The following is a 22475-nucleotide window of genomic DNA, read 5'->3' as shown; positions in this document are numbered from 1 at the left end:
AAAGATGGAGTTTTTAAAAATTAACAATAACCTGACCCTGAATTTCACAGCATTATTATATGGTTTTAATAAACCAGAATCTGTTTCTATTCTATCTGCTATGGGCTGAGTTGTGTCCCCTCCCTTCCTCCTCCCAAATTCATATGCTGAAGTCCTAACCCCCAGGACTCAGATGTGACTCTATTTAGAGACAGGACTTTTAAAAGAGGTAATTAAGGAAAAAAAATACTAATAATAAAAAATAAATAAAAGAGGTAATTAAGGTAAAATGAGATCATATGGGTAGCCATAATCCAATATGACTGGTCTTATAAGAAGAGATTAGGATACAAACAGGTACAGAGGGAAGACCATGTGAAGACACAGGAGGATGGCCATCTACAAACCAAGGAGAGAGGACTCAGAAGAAACTAACCTTGCCAACATCTTGATCTTGGACTCAGCAAGGCATGTGCTAAGGCTGCAAACTTTCCCAATTTCATTTTATTCCAGGGTTTCTTTCTAGTGTAAAATCTCTTATGTTGAAAAAGGTGAGAATTCTGGTTAAACTGTTATTGCCTTATAGTCATAGTTTTCTGCTATCCTTCATATAGGTTCTGAATATTTCTTATCAAGGATATTGTCAGATGTTTTATAGTCTGGGCTGAAACTGGGAGCATAGTCATTTAAAAACCCTATTTTTGAACTGGTTTTTGCTGGTGTTTTGTTTTGTTTTTTTTCCTTAAATAGGCATTTATTCCATTACTACATCCAACCATTTCCTAATTCTTCATTAATATAATTTTTCAGTTGATCTCTGGAAAATTCTGCATATCAAATTATAAAAACTAAAAATTATAATAATTTTATCTCTTCCTATCTAAAACCTACAACTCTTATGTCTGTTTCAAATTTTATTGCTTGACTGAAACTTTCAAAAATATTAAATTTTAATGGTGGCAGCTGTAATCTCTGGTTTTGTTGTTGTTGTTGTTGTTCTTTGTTTTTCTCCCCCCAGGAATAGGAATGCCTCTAATGTTTCATCACTAAGTATTAGGCCAGTTTAAAATAAATAGAAGTGTTCTTCTGTTTAAAAAAAAAAAAAAAAGGGAGGGCGCCTGAGTGGCTCAGACGGTTAAGCGTCTGCCTTTGGCTCAGGTCATGATCCCAGGGCCCTGGGATCGAGTCCCACATCGGGCTCCCTGCTCCTTGGGAGCCTGCTTCTCCCTCTGCTTCTCTCTCTCTCTCTCTCTGTCTCTCATGAATAAATAGATAAAATCTTTTTAAAAATTTTTAAAAAAAGGGAACATAAATTGAATTTTATCAAAACATTTTTTAGCATTTACTGAGATGAGTTAGAAAACTATTTGATCTGTTAATATATTAGTCAATAGCCAAGGGGCTTGTGGATAGCAACCAGCCTATAAATGAAGATTCAAAAGAGCGCAAAGGAGAGGTCCCGGATGGAGATGTAAATTTTTGTGTTGTCTGTATACAGCTGGGATTTAGTAGCCTATGATCAGAGGAGATCACCTAAGTAGTGGGTGCATGAGTTCAAGAGAGAACTCATGCCTGTGCTGGGCAAATCCAGCCCATTTCTAACCCTAGATGAGCAAATGTCCCACAGCCTCAGTAAATCAAGTTTCTCTTCTCTAGATGAAAAAATTTTGAGAAGCAAACAAGCATAAGAGGTAGAACAAGTAGAGGCTAAGAGTGTGAGCTTTGATGCCAGGATGCCTAGATTCAAATGCAGGTCACTCACCACCTTCTGTAGCCTTGAGAGAGATATCTAAGTCTCAGCGTTTCATCTATAAAATGGGGTAATAATATCTTTTTCAAAGGGTAGTTTCAGTTTTTAAAATACACTTAAAGCTCTACACAAATACTGATTCTTCTCATTTTTTAAAAAAGTGACCTGAACATCCTTTCCTATTCTTTGTCTTGTCACTGAGCTTTAAGATGAACTCCAAATTTAATCAAAACATAAACCACTTCTGTGTTCACTTCAGCAGCACATACACTAAAATATAAACCACTTTTTCTGCATATAGTTTCCTATGAACCCTAAAGAGCTTCAAGAGGCCACTGGGGGAATGTGAAGTCCTCTGAAGTTGTATTTGCCATTTAGCCTAAAAATTAACAGTTACAAGCCAGATAGATTAACAAGTCTCTGTCACTCTCTGACAAATAAATAAATAAAATCTTTAAAAAAAAAAAAAGAGTAGAAATAGAAACCACTCTTGAAGAGTTCTGCTGTACATAGAGCAGTGAAAGATGACAGTAGAAGAGGAAACGTGGGGCCAAAGGGGCTTTGTCATTTGTTTTTTCAACAAAATAAATTCAGCCCATTTGTATGCTGTTGCGAATGATCCAGTGGACAAGGGAAACAGTGCAAAAGAAAGGACAAATGCTGGAGTGATGTCCTTGGTAGACAGAGTAGTTAGGACCTATTATATAAGTGGAGGAGTCACCTTAGATAAGAACATGCAGAAGAACAGGAGGGAAGGGAGAGGATGTGCAAAGATGCAGGCAGGTGGGTAGCTTTCTCGGTAGAAACGTGGAAATCTTCTGATTGCTTCTCTTTGAAAGTAAGCTCATTAGCTGTTAATGAGATGGGTAGAAGGGTGATGGAGATTTGGGGACAGTGGTAAGTATGAAAGAATCATCTAAACAAATGTACCCAGAGTTGCCACTTGTGCACATGTGTCTTTTATAATATGAAAAAGTAATAAATTGGGTGCCGGGGTGGCTTAGTCGGTTAAGCGTCTGCCTTTAGCTCAGGTCATGATCCCAGGGCCCTGGGGTGAAGTCCCACATCAGGCTCCCTGCTCCGCGGGAAGTCTGCTTCTCCCTCTCCCTCTGCCTGCTGCTCCCCCTGCTTGTGCTCTCTCTCTCAAATAAATAAATAAAATCTTTAAAAAAGTAATAAATTTATTTTAGAACACCTTTAATATTGCCCTATTGACTTCAGGATCAATACAAACTAATTAGCATCATATCAAAGACTATTCTTCATTTGTCTTCTTCATAAACCTTAATCTCATCTCCTGTCATATTCTCAGGACAATCTATATTCCATCTTTATCAATTACAAAAGAGTTCTCCTCAAATGGCATTATGTTTAATGCTCCCTGTGACAGACTGTATTTTCCAAAGATGACGGAAATATATATCCCATCCCCTACATTCTTCTGTACTGTGAACTTGATAAGTAGAGTTTCCTTCTACATCCCCTTGAAACTGTGACTGTTTTGACCAATAGAATGTAGTGGAATTGACATTGTACCAGTTCTGGGAGTAGCCCTTAACTGGCCTGGCAGTTTCTGTCACTGGTGCCTTTTGGAATGCTTGCTGTTGGGATACATCTTCTTGGAACCCAGGCACCATGCTGTGAGAAGCAAAAGCTACAAGAGCTGTGAGTAGGTATTTCTGAGAGGCAGTACCCCGCTGGGCTCCCAGCCAACAGCCAGTATCAGACGCTGGCCATGTGAGTGAGTAATCTGGGAATGTCCAGCCTAGACGAACCTTCAGATAACTGAGCTCCACACATCTGACTGTAATCACATGAGACCCCAATTACTAACTTCCCAGGTGAACCCAGTCGATCCACAAAATTGTGAGATAACTTGCTAATTCAAGCCCCTAAGTTATTAGGTGGTTTGCTATGCAGCAATAAATAACCAGAATTGTTCAGTGCTGATGTGGTACATAGCAGTTGTCATAGCAATAGTGGTACCGGTGGATAGATGATCTAGGAAGAAATGATATCCTATATAATGTTAGCAAGTTATTTAGATTCCTAAATTCCATTTTTCCATAAATGGGGATAATTATAAGCACCTCACCTGATATAGTTCCTGGCTTTAGTTAAAGAAGGGGTATATGTTTCTGACCCCTTCACCTTAGGGTTTAGCTTTGGCCCATGGAGGAAATAACTTTCTTGTCCATCATTTTACCTTTTCTTTTTGTACGCACATACCAGTGCCTCCCCATGAGATTTAGTGATAATACGATTTGTTGGGCTTACATTTTACTAATGGGTATGGTTATTGAATTGCATGCGTATCTGTGAGTGTGACCTACATATCTGTGCATGTGATCTGTTTTGTCTGTAACTGGATAGATGAGAAAATTCCAGCTAGCCTTGCCAGTTCAACTACTTGGTAAGTGCAATCACAAGTCTCCCCCCACAAAGCCAGTTATATATATCCCAGATATAGATGTGGAGACATAGGAAGCTACTTCAGCCTTAGGACAAAGTAGTATTCTCCAATCAAGCTTTAAAAGAGCCTTGGGTACTTTAGAAAAGTAGCATTTTATTTATCATATGGTTACTAATTCTGTTTGTTCATGGTTTCCACAATAGAAGAGAAAATTATAAATGGGTTTAAGAACCAAAGTCCAGGGGTACCTGGGTGGCTCAGTCAGTTAAGCCTCTGCCTTTAGTTCAGGTCATGATCCCGGGGCCCTGGGATGGAGCCTCACATCCGACTCCCTGCTCAGTGGGGAGGCTGCTTCTCCCTCTCCTCCCCATTCGTGCTCTCTTTGCTATCTCTTTCTCTCTCAAATAAATAAAATCTTTAAAAAAAAAAAAAGAACCAAGGTCTACCCCCTTAACCCTAAGAAACTCCTATTGTTCTTCAGCATTCAGTTCAAGCACTGCCTCCTCTGGAAAGGCCATCTTTATGTCTTCATCCAAGTTATATTAGGTTCCCTTAACAGAGTTTCCATTTCTCCTTACATCTCTTCTAATATTCACATTTTTGTTTGATATTTTCTCCCAATAGTCAGTGAACCTCTTCAGAGCAGGGAAAGGTCTTCCATTCAAAGTGTTGACATATGACAGGGTCTCAATATTTGTGGAATGAATTAATATCTTCTATACATTACAAATTTTAAGCATATATGGGTATGTGGGCCTACAGGTGTGTGTGTGTGTGTGTGTGTGTGTGTGTGTGTGCGCGCACAACACTCACCGCGTACCGTCCCCCCCACCCCGCCCCACCATTCTTCCAACACAAATAGCCAAAACCTAGATAAAGATTTTAAAGTTATAGCCAAATCCAGAAGTTAAGATATAAGGGGTATTACTTGAGTTAAATAGAAAACTTGTGGCACTTTATTATTTACCAAAAACAATAATGTATTGATGTCATGTAATAAAGGTTTTGCTAATTGATGAACATTTTGAACTTGTAAGCAGATATTTAGGCAGTAACATATTTGACACTGAAATATTAGTTTTAACAGCCTCTATAATAAATTATTATTAATGCTGCCAAAAAGCAGTACTGAGACCTTGGTACTATTATTTCCAATGTATAATTTAATGCACTATAGGTATCTTGGCAAAATAAACAATAATTATATAAGAGTTACATATAAAAATATTTAATTATATACCTTCATCATCAGAATTGAGTTTGGCTTCTAGTTCCTCTATCTTGTATCTTATTTCAAGCATTGATAGTTGCACTATATCCCTATTATTAAAAATATCTTGTTAATTATGATCCAATTATAATATGAAAATAATAATACATAATAACACACCACTACTTTAGGAACAATTTATTATGAAACATCACTTAACTGAAGGCATGGTTGAGAATCAGAAATCAGGCAAATGGAGGCTTCTGATTACCAAGGTCCATTATATGCATTAAAGCTCCCAGTGACCATTAGAAACCCTTTACTCTTACTTAAATATGATCCCAAGAAGTTGTTATCTGGTTTCTCAAAGCCCAGCAAACTAACTGGGATGAGAGAAAGGAATAGCTAGGGCAACAGGTAACTGAAAACCTGAAACAAAGAGGAAAAAAGAAACACTAATTAAAAAAATACACACACACACACACACACATACACACAAATAGCATTCCAGGGATTATCTATTTAGGACATCAGTAAATTAGCACATTAATTATCAAAATATGTCAGAATCATTTATGCAATATATTTTTGATTGCCTATTATGTAAGGCATCGTGCTAAATACTGAAAATACTACAGTGAATAAATGAACTGAACAATGACAATAGCAGCGGCCAACTTCCATCGAGTGCTTACTATAAGCCAATGTTAAGTGCTTTACATACTTTTCACTCAATCCTGGCGACATCCACACGAGGTATAATGGTTTGTACACCAATATTAGAGCTGAGAAAACTCAGGCTTAGTGGTTCATTAACTTGCCCAAGATCATGCAGTTACTGAGTGATAAGAGCTGTGATTTGAATTTATGTAGGATTCCTCTAAAGTGCTTGCTTTTATACTCTGACTCAGGGAACACAACCGGTTCTCAGAATGTTTACACTTTAATATCAGACCAAGAAATAGCCAAGCAATTAAAAAAGTGTTGTTAGAGCTACTACAGAGGAAAGCACAGAAAGCTTTAGGGACACAGAGGTGAGTCTAAATCTCATGGGACCTGCTGGTGGGACTGGGGGTATTAAAAAAAATACTTAAAATGTCTTAAAGATTTAATACGAAGTATGATATTATTTGTAAAAGTATATAAGAGGGGCATTATTTTTACAAAATGTCGCCATTTCTTAATTTCTTCTAAAGGGATGAAAGACAAGCATAACTAAAGAAAACCTTTCTCCGAAACAGAAAAGCTTAATTTAGTGGAACATGAAAATCAAACACATATTTTAGCATTACGGCACACGCACACAATACACCCCATTTGATTTGATCCTAAAGACAGAAAAATCCTACCTCAAAATATGCCTATTTTTAATACCAAACGCTTAATCAAAGAGGCAAATGAATCTTTCCTATAAAAGTTTTTAGATGTCGCCAGATCTGCCCGGGGTATTAATCAGACTGCTGGCGTCACATCGACCTCAGTGGCTTCAGCTTTCAACAGCAGGGCACACACAGGTGCATCTCCTCAGGCGGCTTGTACCTGAACCCGCCACCCGCGCGGCAGTCCGCGCGACGCCCTCCAACTCACTTCAAATGGATTTCCTCCAGTAACTCCATTTTCAGGCGGTCGGTGCTCACACCGTCGAAGCTGTCACCTCTTCCTTCCTCCATACGGTCGGATCAGAAACCCCTCACGCCTTTCCCCTCTCACAGCTAAGACCACAACACCTGAAGGGACACCCAGAAGCTGGGAAGGCGAGCACTGTCAGGAGCTGTCGTCATGGTGTACAGGCTCACAGTCGCCCGCTGCCCGGCGCCTCGCGGTGACGTCACAGGGCTTCGCCCGAGGGGCGGAGGATGGCTTACCAAGTCAGTGCGGTAGCAGAACACAGGCTGCGCCGCCGCCGAGTGTAGTAGCTACGTTAGACGTCTTCACTGTCCGGGAAACACGTTGTCAGAAAAGCGCCTCTCAAGGCCCAATAGCTGAGGCCCCATTCCTTTTACCAAAGTGGTGGAAGAGGGATGTGTACCAGCTAGCTACGCGGCTGACTGTAGGGGAGTAGAGAACTGTTGGCCCTGCTGCTTTTTTTAAACGCTGACCCAGGCCTGATGTTCACTTTACCCCTAGCCCTTGTTTGTAAAATGCTGAATCCAAGAATGGCTGTGCCTTTCTTTGCTTCAGTTTACTGGATACTACAGGCTCTAGTTAGGAGCGTCTGAGGAGCAGACCTTGAGAAGGCAGGGCCTGAACTCTGACTCTGAGTTCCAGTACGCATTATTCTGTTTTGCCAAATCTGGGGACTGTCCATGGACATAGCTCAAAGTTGATGTCAACAGCTTGAAGTTTCACGCTTATATTTGTAATCACAAATTTTGCATTCTGCTCCTGGTATGTTTGTGCTTTAGTATTATCCCAGGCTCCCACCCATCTTTGAGTAGAAAGATGGGCTGCCTTTACCTCTGACTTCTCTGGTACATTTTCCATATCCTGAATCAGTTTGAGAAGTGTGAGCATGGGACCATGCTTTCTGACACAAATCAGCACAAGTACTCTGGTAAAGAATTTTATTCTGCTTATTGCTTCATCTTTAGTGTTGAGAAGAGTGACCCTTGGTAGTGGTCAGTAAATACATATTATGCCCATAGGATACTCTTTCAAAGATTTTTTTTTTTTTAAGAATAAAAAGCATACTTGGTAAAGGCTTGTTTCATTCGGTTGCTGCTTACCAACATTATTTTTGGAAAGTTGATAATTTATGGGAAAAATAGAAAAAATTTTGGACCTATGGTTGCTACACTTAAGTTTTAACAAAATGGTAGCATAGTTCACTGGATATATGATGGAACTAAGGCAAGTCTTCAATTAGAAAGTGGGTTTTAAAGGAGAGAAGGGAGGGCGCTTGGGTGGCTCAGTCATTAAGCGTCTGCCTTAGGCTCAGGTCATGATCCCAGGGTCCTGGGATCAAGCCTTGCTTTGGGCTCCCTGCTCAGTGGGAAGCCTGCTTCTCCCTCTCCCACTCCCCCTTCTTGTGTTCCCTCTTTCACTGTCTCTCTCTGTGAAATAAATTTAAAAAGAGAGAGAGAGAGAGAAGGGAGATTCTGGAAATTTGGAGACTCTCTGTGTTAGGAGATGTTTAAACATGGGGACAGTTTGGAATTTAATTGTTTGAATTGAACATAAGTGTAGTAAGTAGCACATTTGATTGATACCTGTTTAGTGTCCAAAAGAACAATGCAGATTTGTAGGCAAAAAGAGAATTTGAAGCGTTTTGAGGAATTAGTTCAATTAATAGCAATTTAGGGTTTAGTATGTACAAAGTGATTTGTAAGAGATGCTAAATATGTTCAGTGCTTTTTAAAAAACCTATGGTTAATTTAAAAAGTTTAATATGAAAGAATTTCATCATTTAAGTCATGCGGTATGGCAAATCCTTTACTCCCACTTTTGTGCTCAGCCTGAGACAGGTTGTGGGGAGCAAGTTGCAGGTCTCCTCTCAAACGCTCACCAGCGTCTATTCCCTGCCTTGGTGGCTTCCTTCATTCTTCCCCAGACAGAATTCTTAGTTTTTGTCTCACATAGACTGAACAGGTGGGGGTAGGCGCGAGCTGGGGATGGTAAAGGATGGTTATGTATTCTTTCAAATCTTTATGATTTACACCTAAACAATAGCTTTTGAAATATCAAAAGCCAAGAATTGATGTTTTTGTTCTCTGATTTCTTTGTAGAACCCCCTGCTTCTTTGGGTCAGGAGAGTCAAGAATTCTCTCCACCTCTAATGCTACTTCCAGATCACTACCCTTCCATCCTCATGTAAAAACCCACTCCTCTGATATGCATACCTTTTTAATTAAAAAATTTTTTTTAATTCCAGAATAGTTAACATAGTGTTATATTAGTTTCAGGGATATAGTGATTCAACAATTCTATACATTACTCATTGCTCATCAGGACAAGTGTACTCTTAATCCCCTTCACCTATTTCACCCATCCCCCCCACCCGCCTTCCCTCTTGCAACCATCAGTTTGTTCTTTATATTTAAGAAGCTGGTGGGTTTGGGGGGCAGAGCAAAATGGCGGAGGAGTAGGAGACCTGGATTTCGCTGGTCTCAGGAATTCAGCTGAATAGGGATCAAACCATTCTGAACACCTACGAACTCAACAGGAGATCAAAGAAAAGAATAGCAACAACTCTCTGAACAGAAAAGCCACCACTTTCTGAAAGGTAGGACTTGCGGAGAAGTGAATCCGAGGCGATATTTGGGAGGATAGACGGTGGGGGAGGGGGCCTCCGTCGGCCTCTTCTGGCAAGTGATAGAGCCATGGAGCACAAAATTGGAACTTTTAGAAGTCGGCTCCGCTGGGGGACGTCGCTCCAGTGGCTAAGCGGGGGGTGGAAGCCTCGCGGGACACTGTGGTCTCAGGACCCTCAGGGTCACAGAAAGACCGGGGGTGCCTGAGTGCGGCAGAGCTCCCAGGTATCAGAGTGGGGAAGCCGGCTGCAGAGACGGAGCCGAGGCGCGGGCTCTCAGCTCGGGGTGGCCATAAACTGTGATCTGTGGCCCAGTTGGGCCACTGCTCCTCCAGCAGGGACCCAACAAGTGACAGAGCCGGGGAGACTCCCCTTCCTCCCCCGGGAGGAGTGGCGTGGGAGCGCACTGCAGGAATCTGCTGGGTTTGGAGACTCCACATGGGGTCGGGTGCCAGAGATAGAAACACTCGGTCACAGGCCAGGTGAGCACGGAGTGCGGCTGGAGACTGGGGAGACGGGAGTGACTGACTGCTTTTCTCTGGGGGTGCACTGAGGAGCGGGGCCCCGAGTTCTCAGCTCCTCCGGGCGGAGATTGGGAGGCCACCATTTTCACTCTCGTCCTCCAAAGCTGTACCGAGAGCTTGCAGGGAACAAAATCTCCCGAGAGCAAACCCAAGCAGATTGCTTAGCCCAGACCCACAAGGGTGGGGCAATTCTGCCTCCGGCAAAGACATTTAGGAACCATGGCAACAGGCCCATCCCCCAGAACATCAGCACGAACAGCCAGCCAAGACCAAGTTTACCAGTCAAGGAGAACGGGAGAACTCCAGCTCTAGGGGAATACTGCACATAGAATTCATGGCTTTTTTTACCATGATTCATTAGTTTTTCAAAGTTAATTTTTTTAACTTTTTTAATTTTTCTTTTTCCCTTTTTCAACCAACATCTTATCAATCCCTTTAAAAAAAAAAACATTTTTATTTTTCATTTTTAGAGTCATATTCTATCCCTTCATAGTAGTTACCCTTATTTTTGGCATATATATATAAGTTGTTCTCTCTTTAAAATTTTGAGATACAGTTTCTTCTCACAGATCAAAATATACCCTAAGTCACTAGTGTATGGCTTTGTTCTAGTCTCCTGCCTGATCACATTCTCTCCCTTTTTTCTTTTTTTTTTTAAATCTTTTTTTCAAACAACTTCTTATCTTATCAATTCCTTTTATAAAATCTTTTATAATTTTCATCTTTACAGTCATCTTCCATCCCTTCATTGTATCAACTCTTATTTTGTACATATATAAGTCTTTCTTTAAAATTTTAGGAGGCACTTTCTTCTAACAGATCAAAATACACCCAAAATCTAGTGTGTGGCACTGATCTATGTGCTAGCCTGATCATATTTGATCATATTGTTTTTTGTTTTGTTTTGTTCTGTTTTTGTTTGTTTTTATCTTTATCTTTTTCTTTTTTCTTTTTCTCTTCTTTTTTCTTTCTTTCCCTTTCTTTTCCCCTGGTTTCAGGTCTTTTCTGATTTGTTTAGAGTATATTTGCTGGGGACGATGTTAACCTGTTAGCATTTTGTTCTCTCATTCATCTATTATCCTCTGGACAAAATGACAAGACGAAAAAAATCACCTCAGTAAAAAGAACAAGAGGTAGTACCATCTGCCAGGGACCTACTCCATACGGACATTACTACAATGTTGGACCTAGAGTTCAGACTCATGACTTTAAAGATACTAGCTGGGCTTGAAAAAAGCATGGAAGTTATTAGAGACACCCTTCCTGGAGAAATAAAAGAACTAAAATCTAACCAAATTGAAATCAAAAAGGCTATTAATGAGGTGCAATAAAAAATGGGGGCACTAACTGCTAGGATAAATGAGGCAGAAGAGAGAATTAGTAATATAGAAGACCAAATGATGGAAAATAAAGAAGTTGAGAAAAAGAGAGATAAACAACTACTGGATCACGAAGGCAGAATTTCAGAGATAAGCAATACATAAGACGAAACAACATCAGAAAAATTGGGATCCCAGAAGAAGAAGAAAGAGAGAGAGAGGCAGAAGGTATATTGGAGCAAATTATAGCAGAGAACTTCCCTAATGTGGGGAAGGAAACAGGCATCAAAATCCAGGAGGCACAGAGAACCCCTCTAAAAAGCAATAAAAATAGGTCAAAACCCCGACATCTAACACTAAAACTTACGAGTCTCAGAGACAAAGAAAATCTTGAAAGCAGCTTGGGAGAAGAGATATGTAATGTATAATGCTAGAAACATTAGATTGGCAAAAGACCTATCTAATACTAAAACTTACGAGTCTCAGAGACAAAGAAAATCTTGAAAGCAGCTTGGGAGAAGAGATATGTAATGTATAATGCTAGAAACATTAGATTGGCAACAGACCTATCCACAGAGACCTGGAAGGCCAGAAAGGACTGGCATGATATCTTCAGAGCACTAAATGAGAAAAATATGCAGCCAAGAATACTATATCCAGCTAGGCTGTCATTGAAAATAGAAGGAGAGATAAAAAGCTTCCAGGACAAACAAAAACTAAAGGAATTTGCAAACACGAAACCAGCCCTACAAGAAATATTGAAAGGGGTCCTCTAACCAAAGAGAGAGCCTAAGAGCAGCATAGACCAGAAAGGAACACAAACAATATACAGTAACAGTCACCTTACAGGCAATACAATGGCACTAAATTCCTATCTTTCAATAGTTAACCTGAATGTAAATGGCCTAAATGCCCCAGTCAAAAGACACAGGCTATCAGATTGGATTAAAAAACAAGACCCATCAATATGCTGTCTGCAAGAGACGCATTTTAGACCCAAAGACACCCCCAGATTGAAAGTGAGGGGGTGGGAAACCATTTACCATGCTAATGGACATCAAAAGAAAGCTGGGGTGGCAATCCTTATATCAGACAAATTAGATTTTAAAGCAAAGACTGTAATAAGAGATGAAGAAGGACACTATATCCTACTTAAAGGGTCTATCCAACAAGAAGATCTAACAATTGTAAATATCCATGCCCCTAACATGGGAGCAGCCAATTATATAAGGCAATTGATAACAAAAGCAAAGAAACACGTTGACAACAATACAATAATAGTGGGGGACATTAACACCCCCCTGACTGAAATGGACAGATCATCTAAGCAAAAGATCAATGGAAATAAAGACTTTAAATGACACACTGGACCAAAAGGACTTCACAGACATATTCAGAACATTCTATCCCAAAGCACCAGAATACACATTCCTCTCTAGTGTCCATGGAACATTCTCCAGAATAGATCACATCCTAGGTCACAAATCAGGTCTCAACCGTTACCAAAAGATTGGGATTATTACCTGCATATTTTCAGATCACAATGCTTTGAAACTAGAACTCAATCACAAGAGGAAAGTCGAAAAGAACTCAAATACATGGAGGCTAAAGAGCATCCTACTAAAGAATGAGTGGGTCAACCAGGAAATTAAAGAATTAAAAAAATTCATGGAAACCAATGAAAACGAAAAGACAACTGTTCAAAATCTTTGGGATACAGCAAAGGCAGTCCTAAGAGGAAAGCATATAGCAATACAAGCCTTTCTCAAGAAACAAGAAAGGCCTCAAATACACAACCTAACCCTACACTACACCTAAAGGAGCTAGAGAAAAAACAGCAAATAAAGCCTAAACCCAGAAGGAGAAGACAAATAATAAAGATCAGAGCAGAAATCAATGAACTAGAAACCAAAAAAACAGTAGAACAGATCAACGAAACTAGGAGCTGGTTCTTTGAAAGAATTAACAAGATTGATAAACCCCTGGCCAGACTTATCAAAAGAAAAGAGAAATGACCCAAATCAACAAAATCATGAATGAAAGAGGAGAGATCACAACCAACACCAAAGAAATACAAACAAGTATAAGAACATATTATGAGCAACTATATGCCAGCAAATTAGATAACCTGGAAGAAATGGATGCATTCCTAGAGATGTATCAACTACCAAAACTGAACCAGGGAGAAATAGAAAACCTGAACAGACCTATATCCACTAAGAAATTGAAGCAGTCATCAAAAATCTCCCAACAAACAAAAGCCCAGGGCCAGATGGCTTCCCAGAGGAATTCTACCAAACATTTAAAGAAGAATTAATACCTATTCTCCTGAAACTGTTCCAAAAAATAGAAATGGAAGGAAAACTTCCAAACTCATTTTATTGGGCCATTTACCTTGATCCCAAAACCAAAGACCCCATCAAAAAGGAGAACTATAGACCAATATCCTTGATGAACATGGATGCAAAAATTCTCACCAAAATACTAGCCAATAGGATCCAACAGTACAGTAAAAGGATTATTCACCACGACCAAGTGGAATTTATCCCTGGGCTGCAAGGTTGGTTCAACATCCGCAAATCAATTAACGTGATACAATACAGTAACAAAAGAAAGAACAAGAATCATATGATCCTCTCAATAGATGCAGAAAAAGCATTTGACAAAGTACAGCATCCTTTCTTGATCAAAATGCTTCAGAGTATAGGGATAGAGGGTACATACCTCAATATCATAAAAGTCATCTATGAAAAACCTACAGCCAATATCATTCTCAATGGGGAAAAGCTGAGAGCTTTACCCCTAAGGTCAGGAACGCGGCAGGGACGTCCACTATCACCACTGCTATTCAACATAGTATTAGAAGTCCTAGCCACAGCAATCAGACAACAAAAAGAAATCAAAGGCATCCAAATCGGCAAAGAGGAAGTCAAACTCTCACTCTCTGCAGATGATATGATACTTTATGTGGAAAACCCAAAAGACTCCACCCCAAAACTGCTAGAACTCATACAGGAATTCAGTTAAGTGGCAGGATATAAAATCAGTGCACAGAAATCAGTGGCATTCCTATACACCAACAACAAGACAGAAGAGAGAGAAATTAAGGAGTTGATCACATTTACAATTGCACCCAAAACCATAAGATACCTAGGAATAAATTTAACCAAAGAGGCACAGGGTCTGTACTCAGAAAACTATAAAATACTCATGAAAGAAACTGAAGAAGACACAAAGAAATGGAAAAACGTTCCATGCTCATGGATTGAAAGAACAAACATTGTGAAGATGTCAATGCTACCTAGAGCAATCTACACATTCAGTGCAATCTCCATCAAAATACCATCCACTTTTTTCAAAGAAATAGAGCAAATAATCCTAAAATTTCTATGGAACCAGAAGAGACCCTGAATAGCCAGAGGAATGTTGAAAAAGAAAAGCAAAGCTGGCGGCATCACAATTCCGGACTTCCAGCTCTATTACAAAGCTGTCATCATCAAGACAGTATGGTACTGGCACAAAAACAGACACATAGATCAATGGAACAGAATACAGAGCCCAGAAATGGACCCTCAACTCTATGGTCAACTCATCTTTGACAAAGCAGGAAAGAATGTCTAATGGAAAAAAGACAGTTTCTTCAACAAATGGTGTTGGGAAAATTGGACAGCCATAGGCAGAAGAATGGAACTGGACCATTTCCTTACACCACACACAAAAATAGACTCCAAATGGTTGAAAGCCCTAAACGTGAGACAGGAGTCCATCAAAATCCTAAAAGGAGAACACAGGCAGCAACCTCTTCAACCTCAGCCGCAGCAACTTCTTCCTAGAAACATTGCCAAAGGCAAGGGAAGCAAGGGCAAAAATGAACTATTGGGATTTCATCAAGATAAAAAGCTTTTGCACAGCAAAAGAAACAGTCCACAAAACCAAAAGACAACCGACAGAATGGGTTGTCAGAATATTCCTATAAAAATATTTGCAAATGACATATCAGATAAAGGGCTAGTATCCAAAATCTATAAAGAACTTATCAAACTCAACACCCAAAGAACAAATAATCCAATCAAGAAATGGGCAGAAGACATGAACAGACATTTTTCCAAAGAAGACATCCAAATGGCCAACAGACACATGAAAAAGTGCTCAACATCGCTCGGCATCAGGGAAATCCAAATCAAAACCTCCATGAGATACCACCTCACACCAGTCAGAATGGCTAAAATTAACAAGTCAGGAAACGACAGATGTTGGCGGGGATGCGGAGAAAGGGGAACCCTCCCACACTGTTGGTGGGAATGCAACCTCGTGCAACCACTCTGTAAAACAGTATTGAGGTTCCTCAAACAGTTGAAAATAGAGCTGCCACATGGTCTAGCAATTGCACTACTGGGTATTACCACAAAGATACAAATGTACGGATCCAAAGGGGGATGTGCACCCCAATGTTTATAGCAGCAATGTCCACAATAGCCAAACTGTGGAAAGAGCCAACATGTCCATTGACAGATGAATGGATAAAGAAGATGTGGTATATATACACAATGAAATATTATGCAGGCATCAAAAGGAATGAGATCTTGCCATTTGCAATGACGTGGATGGAACTGGAGGGTGTTATACTGAGTGGGATAAGTCAATCAGAGAAAGACATGTATCATATGACCTCACTGAGATGAGGAATTCTTAATCTCAGGAAACAAACTGAGGGTTGCTGGAGTGGTGGGGGGGGTGGGAGGGATGGGGTGGCTGGGCGATAGACATTGGGGAGGGTATGTGCTATGGTGAGCGCCGTGAATTGAACAAGACTGTTGAATCACAGATCTGTACCTCTGAAACAAATAATGCAGTATATGTTAAGAAAAAAAGAAGAAGAAGATAGCAGGAGGGGAAGAATGAAGGGGAGTAAGTCAGAGGGGGAGAGCAACCATGAGAGACGATGGACTCTGAAAAACAAACTGAGGGTTCTAGAGGGGATGGGGGTGGGGGAATGGGTTAGCCTGGTGATGGGTATTAAAGAGGGCACGTTCTGCGTGGAGCACTGGGTGTTATGCACAAACAATGAATCATGGAACACTACATCAAGAACTAATGATGTAATGTATGGTGATTAACATAACAATAAAAAATAAAAATAAAATTAAAAAAAAGCTGGTGGGTTTGTTTTATTTTGTCTTTTTTGTTCATTTGTTTTGTTTCTTAAATTCCACATAGGAGTGAAATCATTTGGTATTTGTTCTTTCTCTGACTCACTTCCCTTAGCATCATATCCTCTACATCCATCCATGCAGTTGCAAATGGCAAGGTTTCATTCCTTTTTGAGTAACTTTCCATTATATATATTATATAATATATGTATATTATATAATGTTTTCTTTATCCACTCATCTATCGATGGACACTTGGGCTCCTTCCATAATTTGGCTATTGTAAATAATGCTGCAGTAAACATGGGGGTACATATATCTTTTTGAGTTAGTGTTTTTGTATTTTTTGGGTAAATACCCAGCAGTAGAATTACTGGATCATATGGTAGTTCTATTTTTTTTTTTACGAACCTCCATGCTTTTTTCCACAGTGGCCATACCAGTTTGTATTCCCACCAGCAGGGCCCAAGTGTTCCCTTTTCTCCACATCCGTGCCAACGCTTGTTGTTTCTTGTGTTTTTGAGCTTAGTCAATCTGACAGGTGTGAGGTGGTATCTCATCTTGGCCATCTGTCTTCTTTGAAAAACTGTTCATGTCTTCTGCCCATATTTAATTGGATCATTTGGCTCTTTGGTGTTGTTATAGAAGTTCTTTATATATTTTGGATACTAATCCTTTATTGGATATCATTTACAAATATCTTCTCCCATTCAGTCAGTTGTCTTTTAGTTTTGTTGTTTCCTTTGCAGTGCAGAAGCTTTTTATTTTGACGTAACAGAGATTTTACGGTTTCAGTTCTCACAGTTAGGTTAGATCCATTTTAGATTGAACAATTTCAAGTTTATTTTTTGTGTTTAAGTGGTTCAGTTACGTTCTTTTGTATTGTAGCTGTCCAATTTTCCCAGCACCATTTGTTGAAGAGATTGTTCTTTTCCCCATTGCATATTCTTGCTTCGTTTGTCAAATATTAATTGCCCATGTAATCATGAGTTTATTTCTGGGCTCTCAATTCTATCCCATTGAGTTATGTGTCTGTTTTTGTGCCAGTACCACACTATTTTGATTATTATAGCTTTGTAGTATATCTTGAAATCTGAGACTGTGATACCAGTTTTCTTCTTTTTCAAGGTTGCTTGGCTATTCAGGGTATTTTGTGGTTCCATACAAATTTTACGATTATTTGTTCTAGTTCTGTGAAAAATGCTGTTGGTATTTTGATAGGGATTGCATCAGATCTGTAGATTTCTATGGGTAGTATGGACATTTATTTGTTCTTCCAATCCATGAGCATGGAATATCTTTCCATTTGTTTGTGTCATCTTCAGTTTCTTTCAATGTTACAGTTTTCAGAGTACAGATCTTTCACCTCCTTTGTGAAGTATATTCCTAGGTATTTTATTTTTGGTGCAATTATAAATGGCATGCATTCCTGATGTAACAACTCTCCTTGTTTCTACCTAGAGAGCTCAGTCATTCCTTGTCTACGGACTTTGACATTAAAAGTGCTCTTTCCACTGAAAGTCGTGCCCATAACCATGCCCTTCAACTTGCAACTCTCATCGCTTTAATCTCCTTTCCACTTCCACAGCTATAAATACCCTGAGTCCTGTCACCAGAGTGGCTTTAGCTCAGAAAACTTCAGTTCAAAAACTGCCCTATACCAAAACATCATTCTTTCAGCTCCCAATTCAGTTACTCCCTAAATAGCAATGTTTTATTAACTATTAAGCAATGTTTTCTGTGGAGCTTCTTAAACCTGCACCTGCAAATGCTCGTAACCTATCCCCCCCTTTTTTGTTTTTAATTTGGAAATAGGTCTTTATATTTTTAAATTAACATATAATGCATTGTTTCAGGGGTACAGCTCTGTGATTCAACAGTCTTACACAATTCATGGCGCTCACCAGAGCACATACCCTCCCCAGTGTCCATCACCCAACCACCCCATCCCTCCCCCACCCTTCATTCCAGCAACCCTCAGTTTGTTTCCTAAGATTAAGCGTCTCTTATGATGTGTCTCCCTCTCTGGTTTGATCTTGTTTCATTTTCCCGTCCCTTCCCCTATGATCCTGTCTTGTTTCTCAAATTCCTCCTATCAGTGAGATCATATGATACTTGTCTTTCTCTGACTGACTCATTTCACTTAGCATAATACCCTCCAGTTCCGACCACATCATTGCAAATGGCAAGATTTCGTTTTTTGATGGCTGCATAATATTCCATTGTGTGTATATATATATATATATATATATATATATATATATATATATATACCACATCTTCTTTATCCATTCATCTGTTGATGGACATCTTAGCTCTTTCCATAGTTCGGCTATTGTGGACATTGCTGCTATAAACATCGGGATGCATGTGCCCCTTCAGATCACTACATTTGTATCTTTGGGATAAATACCCAGTAGTGCAATTGCTGGATTGTAGGGTAGCTCTATTTTCAACTTTTTGAGGAACCTCCATACTATTTTCCAGAGTGGCTGTACCAGCTTGCATTCCCACCAACAGTGTAGGAGGGTTCCCCTTTCTCCACATCCTCACCAACATCTGTCATTTCCTGACTTTTTAATTTTAGCCATTCTGACTGGTGTGGGGTGGTATCTCATTGCGGTTTTGATGGATTTCCCTGATGCCGAGTGATGTTGAGCACTTGTTCATGTGGCTATTGGTCATTTGGATGTCTTCTTTGGAAAAATGTCTGTTCATGTCTTCTGCCCATTTCTTGATTGGATTATTTGTTCTTTGGGTGTTGAGTTTGATAAGTTCTTTATAGATTTTGGATACTAGCCCTTTATCTGATATGTCATTTGCAATTATCTTCTCTCATTCTATCAGCTGTCTTTTGGTTTTGTTGACTGTTTCCTTTGCTGTGCAAAAGCTTTTTATCTTGATGAAGTCCCAGTAGTTCATTTTTGCCCTTGCTTCCCTTGCCTTCGGCAATGTTTCTAGGAAGAAGTTGCTGCGGCTGAGGTCGAAGAGGTTGCTACCTGTGTTCTCAAGGATTTTGATGGATTCCTGTCTCACATTTAAGTCTTTCATCCATTTTGAGTCTATTTTTGTGTGTGGTGTAAAGAAATGGTCCAGTTTCATTCTTCAGCATGTGGCAGCCCAATTTTCCCAACACCATTTGTTGAAGAGAGTGTTTTTTTTTTCCATTAGACATTCTTTCCTGCTTTGTCAAAGATGAGTTGACCATAGAGTTGAGGGTCCATTTCTGGGCTCTCTATTCTGTTCCATTGATCTATGTGTCTCTTTTCATGCCAATACCATACTGTCTTGATGATGACAGCTTTGTAATAGAGCTGGAAGTCCGGAATTGTGATGCTACCAGCTTTGCTTTTCAACATTCCTCTAGCTATTCAGGGTCTTTTCTGGTTCCATAGAAATTTTAGGATTATTTGTTTCATTTCTTTGAAAAAAGTGGATGGTATTTTGATAGGGATTGAATTAAATGTGTAGATTGCTCTAGGTAGCATAGACATTTTCACAATATTTGTTCATCCAATCCATGAGCATGGAACGTTTTTCCATTTCTTTGTGTCTTCCTCAATTTCTTTCATGAGTATTCTATAGTCTTCTGAGTACAGATCTTTTGCCTCTTTGTTTAGATTTATACCTAGGTATCCTATGGTTTTGGGTGCAATTGTAAATGTGATCAACTCCTTAATTTCTCTTTCTTCTGTTTTGTTTTTGGTGTATGGGAATGAAACTGATTTCTGTGTATTGACTTTATATCCTGACACTTTACTGAATTCCTGTATGAGTTCTAGCAGTTTTGGGGTGGAGTCTTTTGGGTTTTCCACATACTGCAAAAAGTGAGAGTTTGACTTCCTCTTTGCCGATTCGGTTGCCTTTTATTTCCTTTTTGTTGTCTGATTGGTGAGGCTAGGACTTCTAGTACTATGTTGAACAGCAGAGGTGATAGTGGACATCCCTGCCATGTTCCTGACCTTAGGGGAAACGCTTTCAGTTTTTCCCCATTGAGAATATTCGCTGTGGGTTTTTCATAGATTGCTTTTATGATATTGAGGTATGTGGCCTCTATCCCTACACTTTGAAGAGTTTAATCAAGAAAGGATGCTGTATTTTGTCAAATGCTTTATCTGCATCTATCGAAAGGATCATATGGTTCTTGTTCTTTCTTTTTTAATGTATTGTATCACATTGATTTGTGGATGTTGAACCAACCTTGCAGCTTAGGAATAAATCCCACGTGTTTTGTGGATGTTGAACCAACCTTGCAGCGTAGGAATAAATCCCACTTGGTCATGGTGAATAACACTTTTAATGTACTGTTGGATCCTATTGGCTAGTACTTTGGTGAGAATTTTTGCATCCATGTTCATCAGGGATATTGGTCTGTAGTTCTCCTTTTTGATGGGGTCTTTGGTTTTGGGATCAGGGTAATGCTGGCCTCGTAAAATGAGTTTGGAAATTTTCCTTCCATTTTTATTCTTTGAAACATCTTCAGAAGAATAGGTATTAATTCTTCTTTAAATGTTTAGTAGAATTCTGCTGGGAAGCCATCTGGCCCTGGGCTCTTGTTTGTTGGGAGATTTTTAGTTACTGCTTTAATATCCTTACTGGTTATGGGTCTGTTCAGGTTTTCTATTTCTTCCTGGTTCAGTTTTGGTAGTTGATATGTCTCTAGGAATGCATCCATTTCTTCCAGATTATCTAATTTGCTGGCATATAGTTGCTCATTAGCTGTTCTCATAATTGTTTGTATGTCTTTGGTGTTGGCTGTGATCTCTCCTCTTTCATTCATAATTTTATTTGGTTTCTTTCTCTTTTCTATTTGTAAGTCTGGCCAGCGGTTTATCAATCTTTTTCTTTCAAAGAACCAGCTATTTTCATTGATCTGTTCTACTGTTCTTTTGGTTTCTATTTCATTGATTTCTGCTCTGATCTTTTATTTCTCTTCTCCTGCTCGGTTTAGGCTTTTTTTTTGCTCTTTTCTCCAGCTCCTTTAGGTGTAGGGTTAGGTTGTGTATTTGAGGTCTTTTTTGTTTCTTCAAAAAGGCTTGTATTGCTATATACTTTCCTCTTAGGATCACCTTTGGTGCATCCCAAAGATTTTGAACAGTTGCATTTTCATTTCCCTTTGTGTCCACAAATTTTTTAAATTCTTTAATTTCCTGGTTGACCCATTCATTCTTTAGTAGGATGCTCTTTAGCTTCCATGTATTTGAGTTCTTTCCAACTTTCCTCTTGTGATTGAGTTCTAGTTTCAACACATTGTTGTCCAAAAATATGTAAGGAATAATCCCAATCTTTTGGTACCGGTTGAGACCTGATTTGTGACCTAGGATGTGATCTATTCTGGAGAATGTTCCATGGGCACTAGAGAAGAATGTGTATTCCGTTGCTTTGGGATGGAATATTCTGAATATATCTGTGAAGTCCATTTGTTCCAATGTGTCATTTAAAGCCTTTATTTCCGTTGATCTTTTGCTTAGATGATCTGTTCATTTCAATGAGGGGGGTGCTAAAGTCCCCTACTATTATTGTCAATGCGTTTCTTTGATTTTGTTTTTGATTGGCTTATGTAAGTGGCTGCTCCCATGTTATGGGCATAGATATTTAAAATTGCTACATCTTTTTGTTGGATAGACCCTTTAAGTATGATGTAGTGTCCTTCCTCTTTATTATAGTCTTTGGTATAAAATCTAATTTGTCTGATATAAGGATTGCCACCGCAGCTTTCTTTTGATGTCCATTAGCATGGTAAATGGTTTTGTACCCCCTCACTTTAAGCCTGGGAGTGTCTTTGGGTATAAAATGAGTCTCTTGCAGACAGCATATCGATGGGTCTTGTTTTTTTTTTATCCAATCTGATACCCTGTGTCTTTTAATTGGGACACTAGCC

The 22475-nt window shown here is 39.3% G+C and overlaps 1 protein-coding gene across 7 annotated transcripts in view; it reads right to left on the bottom strand.

Moving 5' to 3' along the window:
- Positions 1 to 7166, bottom strand: part of CCDC169 (coiled-coil domain containing 169) — a 45197-nt gene extending 38031 nt beyond the window's left edge. For 3 of the 7 annotated variants that reach the window (XR_003519413.2, XR_003519414.2, XM_027591260.1), the window contains exons 1-3: positions 6940 to 7166; positions 5573 to 5781; positions 5383 to 5462 (exon numbers count right to left, since the gene is read on the bottom strand). Coding sequence is in view for 1 of the 7 variants with exons in the window: in XM_027591264.1 (XP_027447065.1) it covers positions 5383 to 5462; positions 6940 to 7022 (163 nt within the window). In the remaining 6 variants the exon portion in view is untranslated. The remainder of the gene's footprint in view (positions 1 to 5382; positions 5463 to 5572; positions 5782 to 6939) is intronic. The other 4 variants (XR_004819995.1, XM_027591264.1, XM_027591261.1 and 1 more) reach the window with 3 other exon arrangements.
- Between the last annotated feature and the right edge of the window lie 15309 nt (positions 7167 to 22475).

This window comes from Zalophus californianus, chromosome 3, assembly GCF_009762305.2.
Source record: "Zalophus californianus isolate mZalCal1 chromosome 3, mZalCal1.pri.v2, whole genome shotgun sequence".
In the NCBI taxonomy this organism is placed as follows: Eukaryota; Metazoa; Chordata; class Mammalia; order Carnivora; family Otariidae; genus Zalophus; species Zalophus californianus.
Note: the sequence above shows the minus strand (reverse complement) of the source record. Positions and strands in the feature narration are given on the sequence as shown.